The sequence below is a fragment of the Pieris rapae genome, chromosome 21 (genome assembly GCF_905147795.1).
Source record: "Pieris rapae chromosome 21, ilPieRapa1.1, whole genome shotgun sequence".
Taxonomy (NCBI): Eukaryota; Metazoa; Arthropoda; class Insecta; order Lepidoptera; family Pieridae; genus Pieris; species Pieris rapae.
In genome coordinates this window covers 2,471,341-2,486,449 of record NC_059529.1, presented here as the reverse complement: position 1 = coordinate 2,486,449, position 15,109 = coordinate 2,471,341, and the positions used below count along the sequence as shown (strand labels likewise).

Sequence of the window (15,109 nt, the reverse complement as noted above, 5' to 3'; positions counted from 1 at the left end):
CGTTATTTACTAATTATTAGAAGTTACTATTGAAAAAAATACAACAAAAAATCGGATACATTGACATCTCTGTATTCCAAAGACAATAAACCCTCCCCGTAAGCACAGATCTCCAAAACGCTCACCCAATTAGCGCGGAATGAAAAGAAACTCAAATTAAAACAGCGTTACACTCAATTCAGTCTCAATGACATTGACACAACACTCAGCTGAGTTCAAATGCCGAGTAAACACGTAACAAAAACCCGAGGTAACAAAGACTTGCTGGGGTGCTAACACTGATTTGTACTTGAGCTAAACTCGTTATTCTTCACTATTGTTTTGAACAATTGTTTTATAATGATGTTTAAGATAAATATATAATTATTGTGCAGCTTGCCAGCCAGTGAAATGTGTATTTAAATTTATTTGTAATAAATATCTGCAAGCCTTTTTATTACCTTAGCCTATATGACATAGTGCACTAGGTCATATTAAAACTAATACAGAGGCAATTTTAAACACTGCAAAATACTGCTCATAATAGAAAAAGTAATTAGTACAAAGTAATAAAAATAATAGTAGTGATTTAAACAGCTATTAGCCATGTCAATAAAAATAAATAAATAAATGTTATTTTGAAATTAAACATGTATTCTTTACGAATAAGGGAGTTTATGCAAGCTAATCGTAAGGTAAAGTGGGGTCTACATGAGTGATAAAAGCCGCAAGCCGCAAAGTTGGGTAGAATCCGCCTTTTGCGTCACCAGCCGCATGCGACTGGTGACAATAATCGACTGTGTAAACGACCAGTTACAGGCGATGGCCTGCCGCATGAGGGTGTTGTTCAACGTACAAATCGTTAACGCTGAATAAAAATAAATCAATTCAGTTTTTGGAATGCTATGCTATCCACGCTTATAGAACCCAAGAGAACAAGATTACAGAAAACTCTCACACTCTCAAATCAATCATTCAAGAAGGGCGCAATGACCAAGCCGCATGCAATTTTAGTTACCTGTGTAAATAGGCAAGCGATGCCTCTTCAACTGCCGATTTGTGCAGCGACAAGCCGCACGGCAAAAATCGACCCGTGTATATCCCCCTTAAGCAACGATACTCGATCTAAGAAGTACTACGTGCTACTCGAGGTAGCTGTTTCGAAGCGCCTTCGAGAAGTCTAGTTCCTGTAATACTATTAATACAGTGTTAACTAAATTAAAAACCACTGGGCCATAAAACTAGCATTAAAATATAACTATTTTAATCCCAGTGGTTTTTTTTAACTAAAATTTAAAAAAACCCACTGGGCTAACACCTCTTTACAAGTTATGACATAAATAGATATATGAGTCATCTGTCACTTTAAATGCCTTTGTTTTTCCAGCACACACTTGAGTTACGCGTGAAGCGCCATCTTTATCAATCAGACACACAGATTACGGGAAATGGGGGAGAGACACTCTAAAACTCTCTGACGTCTTTAATTATTGGAGCAAATAATAGATGACATTCTCATTTTTTGTTATATAAAATAAAGTATTATAAATTAAACAGTTATTAATATTCTTAAACTACTTATATCTATAGTTATATAAAAAAATGAATCAAAAAATATACCATAAGCTCAAAACTGGAAGATGTCTGGACCAATTCGAGTACTTTTTTATTTTTCCGTGAACTTGAGAAAGGTTTTTAGGGAATACGAATTTGAAAAAAAAATTAAAACGTTAACATATTGTTCATTTATAATTTTTTTAACCGACATAGTAATAAAAAATTATAAAAAAATAAAAGAAAATAATTAATTCCGGAAAAGCGAATATGCTATACGCCTTTTTAGTTTATGCTGCCCTATGGGTTAGTATCTATATGCTACGCTAAAAAGAAACGCTAAGGAAAAATAAGACATAATGGCGAAATTAAATTCAGGTTAATAAGTAATAGAATTTAGATAGGAAGTGCGAGTGTAGGAACCTGTTATTGCAGTACAGATTAAGTAATGAGTATAATAATGAATATTAAATCAAATACGTTTGAAAGGTAATTAGCAAGTAAATACCATAACTACACGTTCCATTTTACGCGAATTACACCACTCTCAACACAGAATCTAATTACTTGGCGGTTATTCTCAACACGCGACTGCGTTTAATGGATCTGGTAAACGTAATAGAGCGGTATTAATATAGATTTTATGGAGCTTTTAACATAAGATGTGTGTGTCACAACGATGGCGACTCACAACAAATAAAGTTCCAAATTTAAAATTTTAATTATAGAGTTTATTCTATTATATATATATAGATGATCTATTCACAGTCAAATGGACGTAATGACATGTCTAGGTGGATTAGACTAAAGATGCTATTGACCAATCGGATCGGGTGTGAAATCGTTTCGAAATTCAAATTACATTTTTACCTGTCGCTTGAATACCACTTGACCATTCAAATTTGATTATGGTACACACAAAGTGTACCATAATCAAATTTGAATGGTCACGCGATCAGCGTTAGCGATTTAACCGCAACAAAAAGATCGTTTTTAATAACGCATCCAAACTTCATACATCGGCTCGTAAGAGTAACTTAAGCTATAAGTCGAGATCAAGTAGATTTGCGATGTTGCGACGGGATGCTGTGGGATCAATTTGCCCCTAATCACGTGATGAAAAACTTAGCGCAGCTTCATGTTCGTACTAATTATTTATGTACCCGGCTTACAAGTTAGCGAGTTAATAAACTCCGCGTATGTATTGAAGATGCTGAATAATGTTATTAACTTCTATTTATCTTCTACGGGATATAGTTAATATTCGAATTTAAATCATGTACATTACCTGTGTATAATGTACATCAAGAAATTTATCAATTAATGTTAATAATAATCAATCACGCGTTTTTATTAAATTGACATATTTTGATGAACTTGGGATTGCGGAGCGGAGTTTTCTGATTTCTTGCTCTCTACGCCCTTGACTTTCGGACTGCTAGTAAGTGTAAATTTAGAATCAATTTAACGTATTTTCTACATGAATAAAGTTAATAATAATAACGGTGCGTTGCACGTAGCACTTGCTTAGATAGAGTAACATGTTCGCTTACTTTGAAGCTTGCATAAAATCCTTTTTCGTATAGAAAACTTGTTTGATTTTAAAATAACATAGCTAATAACTGCTTATCAAACGTCACAAATAAAGCATTCATTTACAGTAAAATTGTTATGTTTTCAAATATAGAACAAACTTATCTCGCTGTTTACAGGTAATTTTTGGAGTTCCAAATTCAAAATGATTCAGAGCCATTGATTAGGTTCTATCCTAACTTAAAACCTTATAATAAATGTTAAGTAATATTACTTATTACTATATTAGAAATATAAATTATATTAAAGAAGAAAATTATATTTATATGTCATTAACGTTTCATGTCACATCGCGTCAACCATACGTCACATTTAACCCGTCGAAGCGACAACCGTTGGTTTTAATACATCACACACGCTTGAGTTGTCACTTAGACGTGTCTCCTTCGTAATATTATCACGCGGTGTTTCTAATAGAAATATTATAAAAGCATTTTAATGTTTTATATTAAATAAAACCACTGATTGTAATGTGCTGCTAAAGAAATTGTAGGGATGTAATGTTGTTCAAATAATTAAGAAAAAAATAAACATTTTTAACACTTCCTAATCGTGAACTGTTAACTAAAGATACGCAACGTCGCAAGTGCCCATGCGCGGCAGTTCGTTAGATAAAAAGTAAAATACTCGGAAATGTATGTATTAGTTCAATATAACATTTAATCAACCCTCCAGAAATTTCGTAATTCATAATTGATATCAGTATTCGAGTTATTTTCAGCATGATTAAAGTATTGTAGGTTGTTGTAGGTACATGTAAGAAAAAACAAAATAGATTTAGTACAAAAATAAACAGTGTGCACAAAGCTTAAACTAACTTTCGAAGCTCGTATGAGTTTTTAAACATTACATAATTAACTCCGAGACGTTCTCGCTAATGTGTTCGCGACTTTGCGAACACGCTTCAACTGAATTACCGGTAAATTGTTTTTAATGGTACCGTTTAATGTATGTTTTAAAGGGGCGAAAGTGTTGTTCATAAACATTTCTTAAGGGATCTGAAGGGTGGAAATTTTAGCCATATTAATATGTATTTTTCATTTTTGTTAGTAGGTACTCACGAGTTCGATAATATTTTTATTTAAAGAATTTTTCCCAATTATTTTTTTGTAGATCTATATAATCTCTATAACTATATAGTAAATAAAAAATATTTTATTAAAAACACGTTTTTTAACAAACAAAAAACAAATCTTTTTTGGCCCTAATTCATAAAAATGCACATTTTATAAAAAACTCACATTCGAAAAAAACAAAGAAATTGATTAAGAACAACAAGCTAAAGATATTAACAAAATGAAAACATTAATTAATTATTATTGCCACTAATAAATAGTAGAACTTATCGTCTCTTCACTCAATGGACAAAATAGATTCGTTAACATATGTAATTCGTTGACTAACTAGTCTTGTATATGTAATGTGTTTCCAGAAGCATCTACAAAATATATTTTCAATAAATCCTTTATGTTGCTCTCAACTAAAACGATAGCTCTCCAAACATTGTATCACACAAAAGATCGTTATTTCACGATGTATTGTGCTCACAAAAGATGCAATTAACCATTTCAATTGGTCCTTCACTGAACAATATTTGTTATTATTTAACACTACTAACAAACGGAAACAATCAACTTTTACCGAACAGTAGGTAATTACTTCACCCTTGCGTACTCCTGTTCCCCTGTTATGCACAAGTTTCAACTGTAACACTCAGACAATTAGATTGATATTTGATTGAGTGCCGTTTACTTAATACGTCCAGTTTAGAAAGACACCCGATGCTTCGTTAGCCCCCTGCGTTTACGTGCTTTAAGTGGTGGGTTGTAGGGTCGAAGGGCTCACGATACGATGGTTGATGGGAATCAAATGCGACAGGGATGTGTTGTGACATGTGTTGTGGAGGTAGGTATTTGTCAGATTTAAGTGGTCGTATGATACAAGTGGAATTTAAAAAAAATATACTTATAGAAAAATTTACCTTAAATTAGGCTTCTAAAATTGTAACGATTTTATTTGAACTTTGTAGTTTAATTATCAATGTTCTAGAATTCGAATGATTTTCCCATACATTTTAAAAACGTATACCTTAAATTGTTTAAACATATTTTAGCAATATACAGTAAGATAATTTAGAGATATTACATTAAGAAAAAATTTAATCAAAAAACGACATTACTATCTACTTTCGTGTCAAATTATGTAGTAAAAATTTGACTGTAATAGCAAGGGTAGCTAATATTAATTCTACCCTCGAAATATAAAAATTACTAGGGCGGACGTCGGATTATGGTGGGATTATTATTTTAAGTAAATTAGCTTACTGCCGTTAAGGGACTCTTATTCTAGGCCAAAGATTATGTATCAAGAGAGGTGTTATTTTTAATTTAATATATTTGATAAATTACAACATTTTATTAATTACTCTGAACTGATAGTGAATATTTTTTCAATACTTGTTACTGAAATAAACAATTGATATTCTGTATGAAACTGCTATAAAATTTAATTAACATCACTTTTTTGTCGCAAACGTATATATTTTTTGAAAAATATAGTTCTAGCAAATACAGATTTTCTTTTTTTATTATTACTTTGTTAATTCAAGTTTTAATAGAATTTATAATTTTATAAAACTCGAATTAATACTTCATACTGTGATATCTCCAACGACTTAAAAAATATAAATTCTTTTAAAAAAATACATCGCATCTTCGACAATTTCCTTAATCTTTGAAGATTTCCTAGCACTCTAACCTAATAGAGTAACAGAGGGCTTATTAAAAGTAAATTGCGAAAATTGCAGCGCAAATGTGGCCCGCCTCGCCGCATTTAGCAAACCAGCTTATCCACCAGACACATTGAACCCGCGTAGCCTATATCCTACATGTAAAGGGAGCTCATAACAAATGGACACTGTAAAAACAACCACTTTATAAATACCTAGTCTCACATTATCGGATTATGAGAGGAAAGGTCACGTAAAATTGGATGGGGTAAGCCGTAAGGTCCCTTATGGAATGGTGTATAATCTTTTGAGTTATAATACGGCAAAATAGGGTTGCAATGCATTATTAACGACTTGTAGTGTTGACAGGATCGTTAGAGAGGATTACGTTTATAGGTTTTGAGATATTGGCCAAATGTAGTTTGTGTATTTAGGCCTAATGGGATTTTAATGGAAAACAAGCTCGTTGGCCGTTAAATATCCTATTTAGAGCATCTATCGTACGCCTGTCTAATTCAGATACATCTATGAACATGTCTATACGATTTTCTTCAGAATAAAACACGAAAGCATTTACCAAATTTAACTTCAGACAAAAGCGTCGAATCCTGAACCTCCAAGTCTTTTGAAATCGTTTATAAAATACCCTATATAATACAATAGGACCTGGATGACCGAGCTTTGCTCGGTATTTTTTTATTTTTATAAATCGTGTTTTTTGTAAATTTTATTTAAGTACGAATTAAATACTAATGATATGATGAAATATAAATAATATTTTTCGATCTTACCGACAGAATAATAAAAAAAAATTGAACTGTTTTTTTTAAAGTTATTAATTTAAAGAAAAAAAATAATGAGTATGATAGAACACGAATAAAATGAAATTTTCTAGAAATGATTCCTAGCTAGATCGATTTATCGCCCCCGAAACTCCCCGTATACTAAATTTCATTAAAATCATTGGAGCCGATTCCGAGATTCCAATTATATATATATATATATAATTGGAATCTCGGAATCTCGGAATATATATATATATATATCCATATCCATATTAATATCTTAATATATATATTTCTTGTGTGCGTGTGTATGTGACTGAACTCCTCCTAAACGACTGGACCAATTTTGATGAAATTTTTTGTGTGTGTTCGTGGAGATTCGAGAATGGTTTAGATTCACAATTTTGTCCGCTGGACAATGTTTTTTTAAATTAATTAGTAGTTGTTGATTTTGGAATGTTTTACATTGGATCCGACAGACGGCGCTACCATCGCACTGTCAAATTTTAAATAATATTCGAATTTTAATTTTAGTCTGTCCCGACAGTTAGCGCTGCGATCAAATTAAAAAAAAGTTTTGTTATCATTGTGTTATTGTAGACCATGTGCTGGATCGTTAGATATTGTCATAACATTTGAATAATAATTTTCATCAAAATGGTCCAGAATCTTTTAGCTTATTAAAAAAAGTTTGAAATTTTCAAATTAAAGACGTATAGACAGGACAACGTCTGTCAGATCCGCTAGTATATATATAAATACAAGAATTGCTCGTTTAAAGATATAAGATATGTATTATATTATAATACCCGGAATAATCACTTCCAACAAACAAAATCTTCAACAATTTCCAATAGGTAATAGTGGTCGATACAAAAACCTAAGCAAGGTATTCTTATTCTTAAAGGTATGGTTTCAAAACCGCCGTGCAAAATGGCGGAAAGCGGAGCGATTAAAGGAAGAACAGAGGAAGCGAGAAGGAGTTGATGTTATGGCCAAACGGGATCCTAATGATGATAAGGTACGTCTTCAAAACATTACAGTTACATTAAAGTCCGTATTTTAATTGGGTATGTAGAGCATAAAAAGTTTTGCTAAAAGTACTGCTATATGTCGATATTCCGTTCATTTGATTTGTTTGTGAATTCATGAATCATGGTTATAAGTATAAAGTACCATATCAATAATATATATATACATATCACCAACATTTTAACATAAAAATAATGTTTCCTGAATAAAACTTTTATTAATATTAACTGCGTATATGAATGAGATTTTACAATGAATATTTTGTTAGCATAAATATCGGCTTAAAATCTAAAGATATTTATCTTCAGGGATCATCGGAGTGCGGTATGTCTAGAGGGTCAGGAGAAGTGTCACCTATGTCAGGTGCGGGCTCCCCCCGTGCCTCTCCTCCGGTCTCTCCTGGGTCTCCGCGTCGCTCGCCGCTCCGTTCTCCGCGCCGCTCGCCAAATAGGTCACCACGTTTAGAAAGGTGAGACTTCGACAGCCTCAGTTAAGCTCAAAATAATTTTAACTCAAAGATAAACGCGTTGTTTTATAATAAGATTTTAGTAAATAACACTTTCTTTCGATTCTCAAATTTCTACTTCTATTAAAAATGCCTTTGTGTTTGACTTAATTTAAATCAATAACGAATGCACGTAATTTAACTTTCTGAGAAGTTTCAAACAAAATTTACTATAATTGATTGAAATGAATAAAAATCAATAATCTATTTTATTTTTTTATTAATTAATAATCTTCAGAATTTAACTTTCTGAGAAGTTCCAAACAAAATTTGCTATAATTGATTGAAATGAATAAAAATCAATAATCTATTTTATTTTTTTATTAATTAATAATTTTCAGACTTGAATCATTTAATTTTATACGGTAAAAAAAAACAATAAAACTAAATTTAAACGGATAATAAATCGAATTGAATTAATACAGATCAGAAGCAAGTCCTTCACCAGCGCCGTCTGTAGGTAGCGCTGGATCAAGGGAAGCGCCGCCCGAGCACAGACCACAGCATCACATCTTTTCCCCTTTTGACCAGTAAGTTTATAGATTATTTACAACTATTTTATTGTTTATAGTTACGCTGTTTTGTTACATTACATATACTTGGGTAACACTGAAATGAAAATGTTTAGAACTGGCCAGTTAGAAACATTACTAATGAAAACTTTTTTGAATTTCTGTTTTAGTACTCTTTGTGTCACCTAATGTAGTAGGTACATTGCATTCATTTGTCATTTGTTTTTGTGAATTGGCTGCAAATCTAAAACTGTCACGGTCTGACAATCCACAATCTCGGATTTTTTTCTATCTGAGATCGTGGATACATTAGGATTGTGATGATGTGTGATCGTGGAAGGATTGGTTCCGGCGTAAATCTCTTAAAGCCAGAGCGATTCGTTGCAGCCCAGCTTCAAATAACTTCATCAAAGAATAAAGAAACTCAAATTATGATTATAGGCATCTGCACATATGGTCTTTTTTGTAATTGTTGTACGTACTTAGTTAAGCAATATGTTTCTGATGTGATATAATCATTAGATTAATACACGTCTTTAAAGTAAAATCATATTGAAACTTGAAAAAAGTTATAAATATAAGAATATTCAGAATAACTTTTGGGTTATAAGTTGAAAGATATTCATAGGCGTAGTCGCCTTAAAATGAAATGTCGTATTAAAATGAAAACAGCTTGTGTCAGTTAGTCGAACTAAATTTGTATGAAAATCGACACAAACTATCATTATCATTTAAATTTAGGTAATGAAGACATCTTGACTAAGCCCTCTGATATTCATTAACTCAATTATTGTATTATTTCTAGCAGATGTTAGACAGTTCGAAAATGGAATGATTATTTCGCTAGAATTATTTTGTCTATATATATTCTATAAACAATACTAACAATTGAAGGAAATATCCCTAACAAGGGATTCCGCACACCTATTTGTGTTAAGCAAGCGTCATAATCTCGGATCTCGAGATCCGGTCAACGAATTCTACGTTTTGCTCTCATAGTCTGTGGAATATTACGGGTTGATTTAAATATACATGACTATTAAGCAATTTATTGGAAAAAACATACTTTTTTTCTTGGCAGTTTATTTCTTTATTTATAGCCTTATATCGGAAATACAAAATATTTACATTATAGTTATTGTTTTTCTTAATGAAATGAAATCGTTTGTTGGCTAAGATCCATTATCTTACACATACATTATCACATACATTACAATTAGACACAATAATTCTAAAAATCTGTACAATTTGCCATATATAAATAGGCATGGATATTTCATATTAATTTTATAATGTCATATACTTGAAACATTAACATAATATCATAAAAATTAAATTATTTAAAATTGGTGTCAAACTTATGATCTAGATACCCGCTGCGGCTATAAAAGCACCTTGCCTTTAAAAATTTAATCACCTTCCCCTTGAAAGAATTGGATGTCAGTGATATATAACTTCTAGGAAGATGATTAAATAGTTTAATAGCCATGGCGTAATAATTTTTTGTATACATCGTGGTGCATGTAGGTACTGACAGCCGTGTTGAATCCATATATGGTATATCTCGGATCTATGATTTTTTTGACCTTTTCAATTGCCTAACTTTGTTTCTTTTATAACCTCTTGGCATTCTTCTTGGCGTTAAAATACAGCAAAGTACTATTAATTAAACAAATAGTTTGAACCAATAATTTAGACATAGGTTCTCTCATCCAATTTGATTCAGTAGGTACTGCCTACAAAACACACCATTATATTGGTATAGGTAATTTATTATTCATAATTAATAGTAATTTGTTAAACTATTAGCGATCTCAACTTCGATGTTAAGTGGAACAGAATTAACCCTAACTTATTATTGGTAATTAAGACGAAAATTATATTAAAACAATCTTCCGACGAAGTAAGTTGTCTGTAATTGAGTTTGATAAAGAAACTTGATCCTTATTGAAACGGTATACTTATTGTTTGTATAATTTACTTATCTGACAATGAAAATACTTTGTTATATTACATCAAAATGCATTTCAAATTCAAATTCAAAAATGATTTATTCATGTAGGTAGCATAATGTACACTTATGAACGTCAAAAAAGAAATATACATTGAATATGCATCTAATTTTACATTTACTGCCAGTTCTCAAATCAAGGGCGTAGAACGGAAGAGAAGAACTGGCAATAAACTCTCCACCACTCTTTTTAATCGCCAATTAAATTGGTCATATTAGTAACTTGAAAGGCAATATTTAAAAAAAAAATATATTATTAATGAAGTACTCTCTCATCACAGCATAAATTTCGCACTAAGAGACAAACATGTTTTAGCTAAAACAAACTTATTCAATTTCTAAAAATAATGATAAAATTTATTATTATTCAATATTTAATATATAAATAATATATGGCATATTCAATATTTTTAATTCTACATTTTAAATGTAGAGGAAATTTAGAAATTCAATTGCATTTTGACTGAAAAAACATGACTCATGCAGCGTTACCTCGCGGCACGGCGTTACCTCGCGGCGCGTCGTTACTTCTGATGCGTTCTATTTAATATCACTAGAAAAAATCTATCAAACAAATAAAATTAATATTTTCTTTTGAAAAAATGCAACCATTCCATCAGTATATTCTAGTGACTTTCTCACGTTCAACTGTTGTCAGTACACCGACAATCGATTTTTCATTAATCAATTGGTTCACTTGTACCATACAAAAGATAAATCTTGTTAAATAAACTAATACGTCATAGATTTAATTATTCTGCCCTTTAAATTGAATTGGACCACCACGATATTGACACCTCAATTGAGAGCTTTAACAGATACATGTGACCCAAATATTTTTATTAAGTATACAAAAGAATTCATTGCTTCGTTGATAGATTAATGGATCATAAATTCTATACCACTGTTCTACTTAGTTACACAGTTCGTATAACTCAGGGATGATAGTTTTAATTAACAGCCTTCTTGTTCTTCTAGATTCACCTTGAAAATCCCTTTCACCGTGCTTTGCTGATAGAAGTGAAACATTCGGTTCTCTTCTATATTTAATGTCATTATTATAAATAAAAAAAATGTTTTTTCGACTTGAGCATACGTACAATGCCGATGATCTGTAACGCCAGTTCAGCTCTGTACTTCGAGAACAGACGTCAATGGTGAGATAACGTTGAGGTATTTGCAGCAGCTAATAAATGGACTACCCAATCAGTTACTAGATAGTCTAACGTTAAGAGACAAAAATAAATTGAAGAATTATTTTTACATGTATTTATCGTATATTTATCTTGACAAGACTGCTATTGTTACATTTATACAAGCCAAATTTTACCAAACAAATAGTTTTAAAATATACCATGATTTAAATGGTATTATTCTGTAAATAAATAAAATATTCTGTTTATAAATTAATAAAAAAGAAAATTGCTTTTAAATGTAATTAGAGAAAAATCAATAAAGCTACAACCATTTTAGGTCTAGGCCTCAGATTCCTGTATCATTCAAACACATTTTTAATTAACATTGGCAAATGATTCTTTCTACGGCCTTGACTTATAGTTTATACGTATTTTTGTCGTTTCTAAGTATATCTTAAGTTAACTACATGAATAATAATAATTATTCATATCGAGTTAGCAGGATGCAAGCAATATTGCAGTTTAATAAAGAGCAGAAAATGAATAAAGGAATTTATTTAATGAATATTTAGTTAGCTAAACAGTTTAACAGCGAGATTGAATTAAAGGCGACAATTAAACACTGCAAGTGTTCACCAATTGTAAAGTGTAACGAACCGGTCGATAGGGTTGATACACGATACTAAAAATCACTAAATAATGTGCTATGAATCAATATAATTCTTGAAAGTTTAAACCCTATGCGGTGCCATCTGTTGACAAAACTACTACTTTACATCATTCTTCTTTCGCAATGGCAAGCTATTAAACATTTCTGTACTTGCAAAAAAATGTTGTATTAATGTTATTACCTAAATGAAATCCTAAATTAAGTTTAACTAAAGCTAGCACGATAATATTAGACTATTAGGCGGAACGAAGTTAGCCGGGCAGCATATATATAACATACATGACAGTGCCTTGCACTATAGGGGCCCCATAATATTATTAGTATCAACTATAACTTCTTGACTAGACTAATAAGACTAAAAACTAAGAGTCTAAATTTCTAGACTTATATATAATTTTGCAAATTTTATAGCAATAAGCTTTTGTAAAACTATACCGAATGTCCTTCTACTTGTAATGTAATGTAATATAAAAGTAACCTTTTGTTAAAAAATTTTTTTTTACACTGGTAACCCTATCCTCTTTTGCGTCAACCCTTGCCCGCATGCCGGTCTAATTGGCCACATTAATATGACAAATAGATTTACATCGGCCGGTTTCACCCGCACTCCGATGGCCAAAATTTGATCTTTTCAAATTAAATGCATTGTAATTAAGACAGCTTTAATACATATAGTTGATATAGTTTTCATATGTAGTTGGTCTTTCTATGATCTTTCACGAGAAAAAAATAAAAAAAACCTTTGGTAGTTATACCAAACTCAAACTCAACTCAAGCACTCGTTAGAGTTAGCCAACTCGAGAGCTCAAAGCGACACCTAGATTATTTGGTCATAATCACTGCGATGACGTCATACGCTGAAACATGCTATTAGCATGTAAGTATCAAGTATTTCCCGCTAAGGATATATACAAATTTCGATTTCAGCCACTGAGCCATTCCCGAGAAAGGCTCGTAGGAGGCCCCTACGCGTCAATAATCGCCCGCGCAGCTAATTCTTAAAAGCCCTGTAACGCACTCGCGAGCGATCTGGCATAGAGGTTGACCATGGCCGGTATTACTTAACATCAGATGAACTGTTTAATACCTGTGCTATAAAAAATACTTTTAAAAGTCAAACGCAAGCTTAGAGCGCTAAACTGACACAAACTATGTCACACATTAACTATAAATAAAAGTGAGTATATAGTCATCTATAAAAACCCAACTCCAGAGATAATTAAGGACACAAAATGTGCGCACGCCGCTAACGGGTTAAATTCGTTAAGTCCATTTGTCGACGAACGCGCTCGCTAATTCAACCAACGTACCTAATCCTATTGGGCGGCATTCAATGCTGTGTATAATGACGTCTATAGCAAATAATGTTTGAATACTAAACCAAACTTTATACAAGTAATTATAAATTATTTTAAGCGTAATATATACATGTCAATATTTAAATAAAATGTCTTTAAGATTGTGTCACTGAAAAGTGTGTCTTTAAGACGAAATTCTCATGCTAACATATTTAAAGAGAATTTAAAGTAATAATGAATCAATCTTGCTGAAAGGGGGTACTACCCCACTAAAAAAAAGCATCGAAAAGTGATGCTTTTTTAGTGGAACATGCGTAAGCTCGTTTTCTTTGTCTTTAATTGGACTAGGTTTATTCGACCACAGTCCGAGACTCCACGTAGCAAAAGCGACTTCAGATGCGAGAGATTTCTGCATGGCCAGTGTAGTCCCCAGTGCTATCGTCCAAATAGCAATGAATGTTACTAAGTTTCTGTATTAAATTAATCAATCAAATATTATATTTAAATCTATTATTTAATAACAAAAAATACTAAATAACATTCTGCCATTATAGCTAACTAGAAAAACCTATAGGTCTTGCTTACGTCAGGTAAATAACCTGACGTAAGCAATTTGAAAATAATTCAAGTGAAGACTCAAAGGTCACTCTAGTATCAAATATATAACAGTCTCTTCATAACGTGTAACTCCTCTATCTAATTGTTGACTATTTAAGTCAATCAAGCGTAATGTCGTTAATGAAACAGTGTACCGAGAAAGACGCACTTTATTCATTCAACAAAGGTCTAATAAAACAAGTAATGATCGTTATGATGACGTCAGCGTGTTGTTTGAATTCTATGACAAGACTTCTACAATATTATTAATTAAAACATCAACTGAAATTTATAAATAAATAACATAATACATAAAAATATATCTAATAACTAACCTTAAAATTTAATTATTAAAAAATATTATTAAAAGGAGTCCCTTTAGGCAAGGTTTATATATAAATATTTTATTATATTCTTTATTATTATATTAAATATTTCTTAAAAAATATTTATTATTACTTAAAACTAAATATTTTATATCGTTTATCATAAATCGATTTTTTGTAAATTTTTGTCTTTGTTAAAGTGGATACACGCATTAAAATTCTGGTTCTCTAAAGAGAGCAAGAAAATACTTAATAGAATTTATAAGTGTATTTCTTATTTAGAAAACACTTAACACATACATTAAAACCTAAAATAATTTGAAAATCACTTTGAAATTCTTTTTAGGCTTTTTTATTATTTTTGTGTAATTTTGCAATATTTT

At 31.3% G+C, this 15,109-nt stretch overlaps 1 protein-coding gene across 1 annotated transcript in view; it reads left to right on the top strand.

Annotated features, from left to right (window-relative positions):
- The window catches only part of LOC110995452 (dorsal root ganglia homeobox protein), a 65,249-nt gene that overhangs the window by 26,964 nt on the left and 23,176 nt on the right, over positions 1 to 15,109 (top strand). Inside the window, exons 5-7 of the mRNA XM_045632978.1 lie at positions 7,547 to 7,660; positions 7,980 to 8,140; positions 8,602 to 8,706. Coding sequence (XP_045488934.1) covers positions 7,547 to 7,660; positions 7,980 to 8,140; positions 8,602 to 8,706 — 380 coding nt within the window. The remainder of the gene's footprint in view (positions 1 to 7,546; positions 7,661 to 7,979; positions 8,141 to 8,601; positions 8,707 to 15,109) is intronic.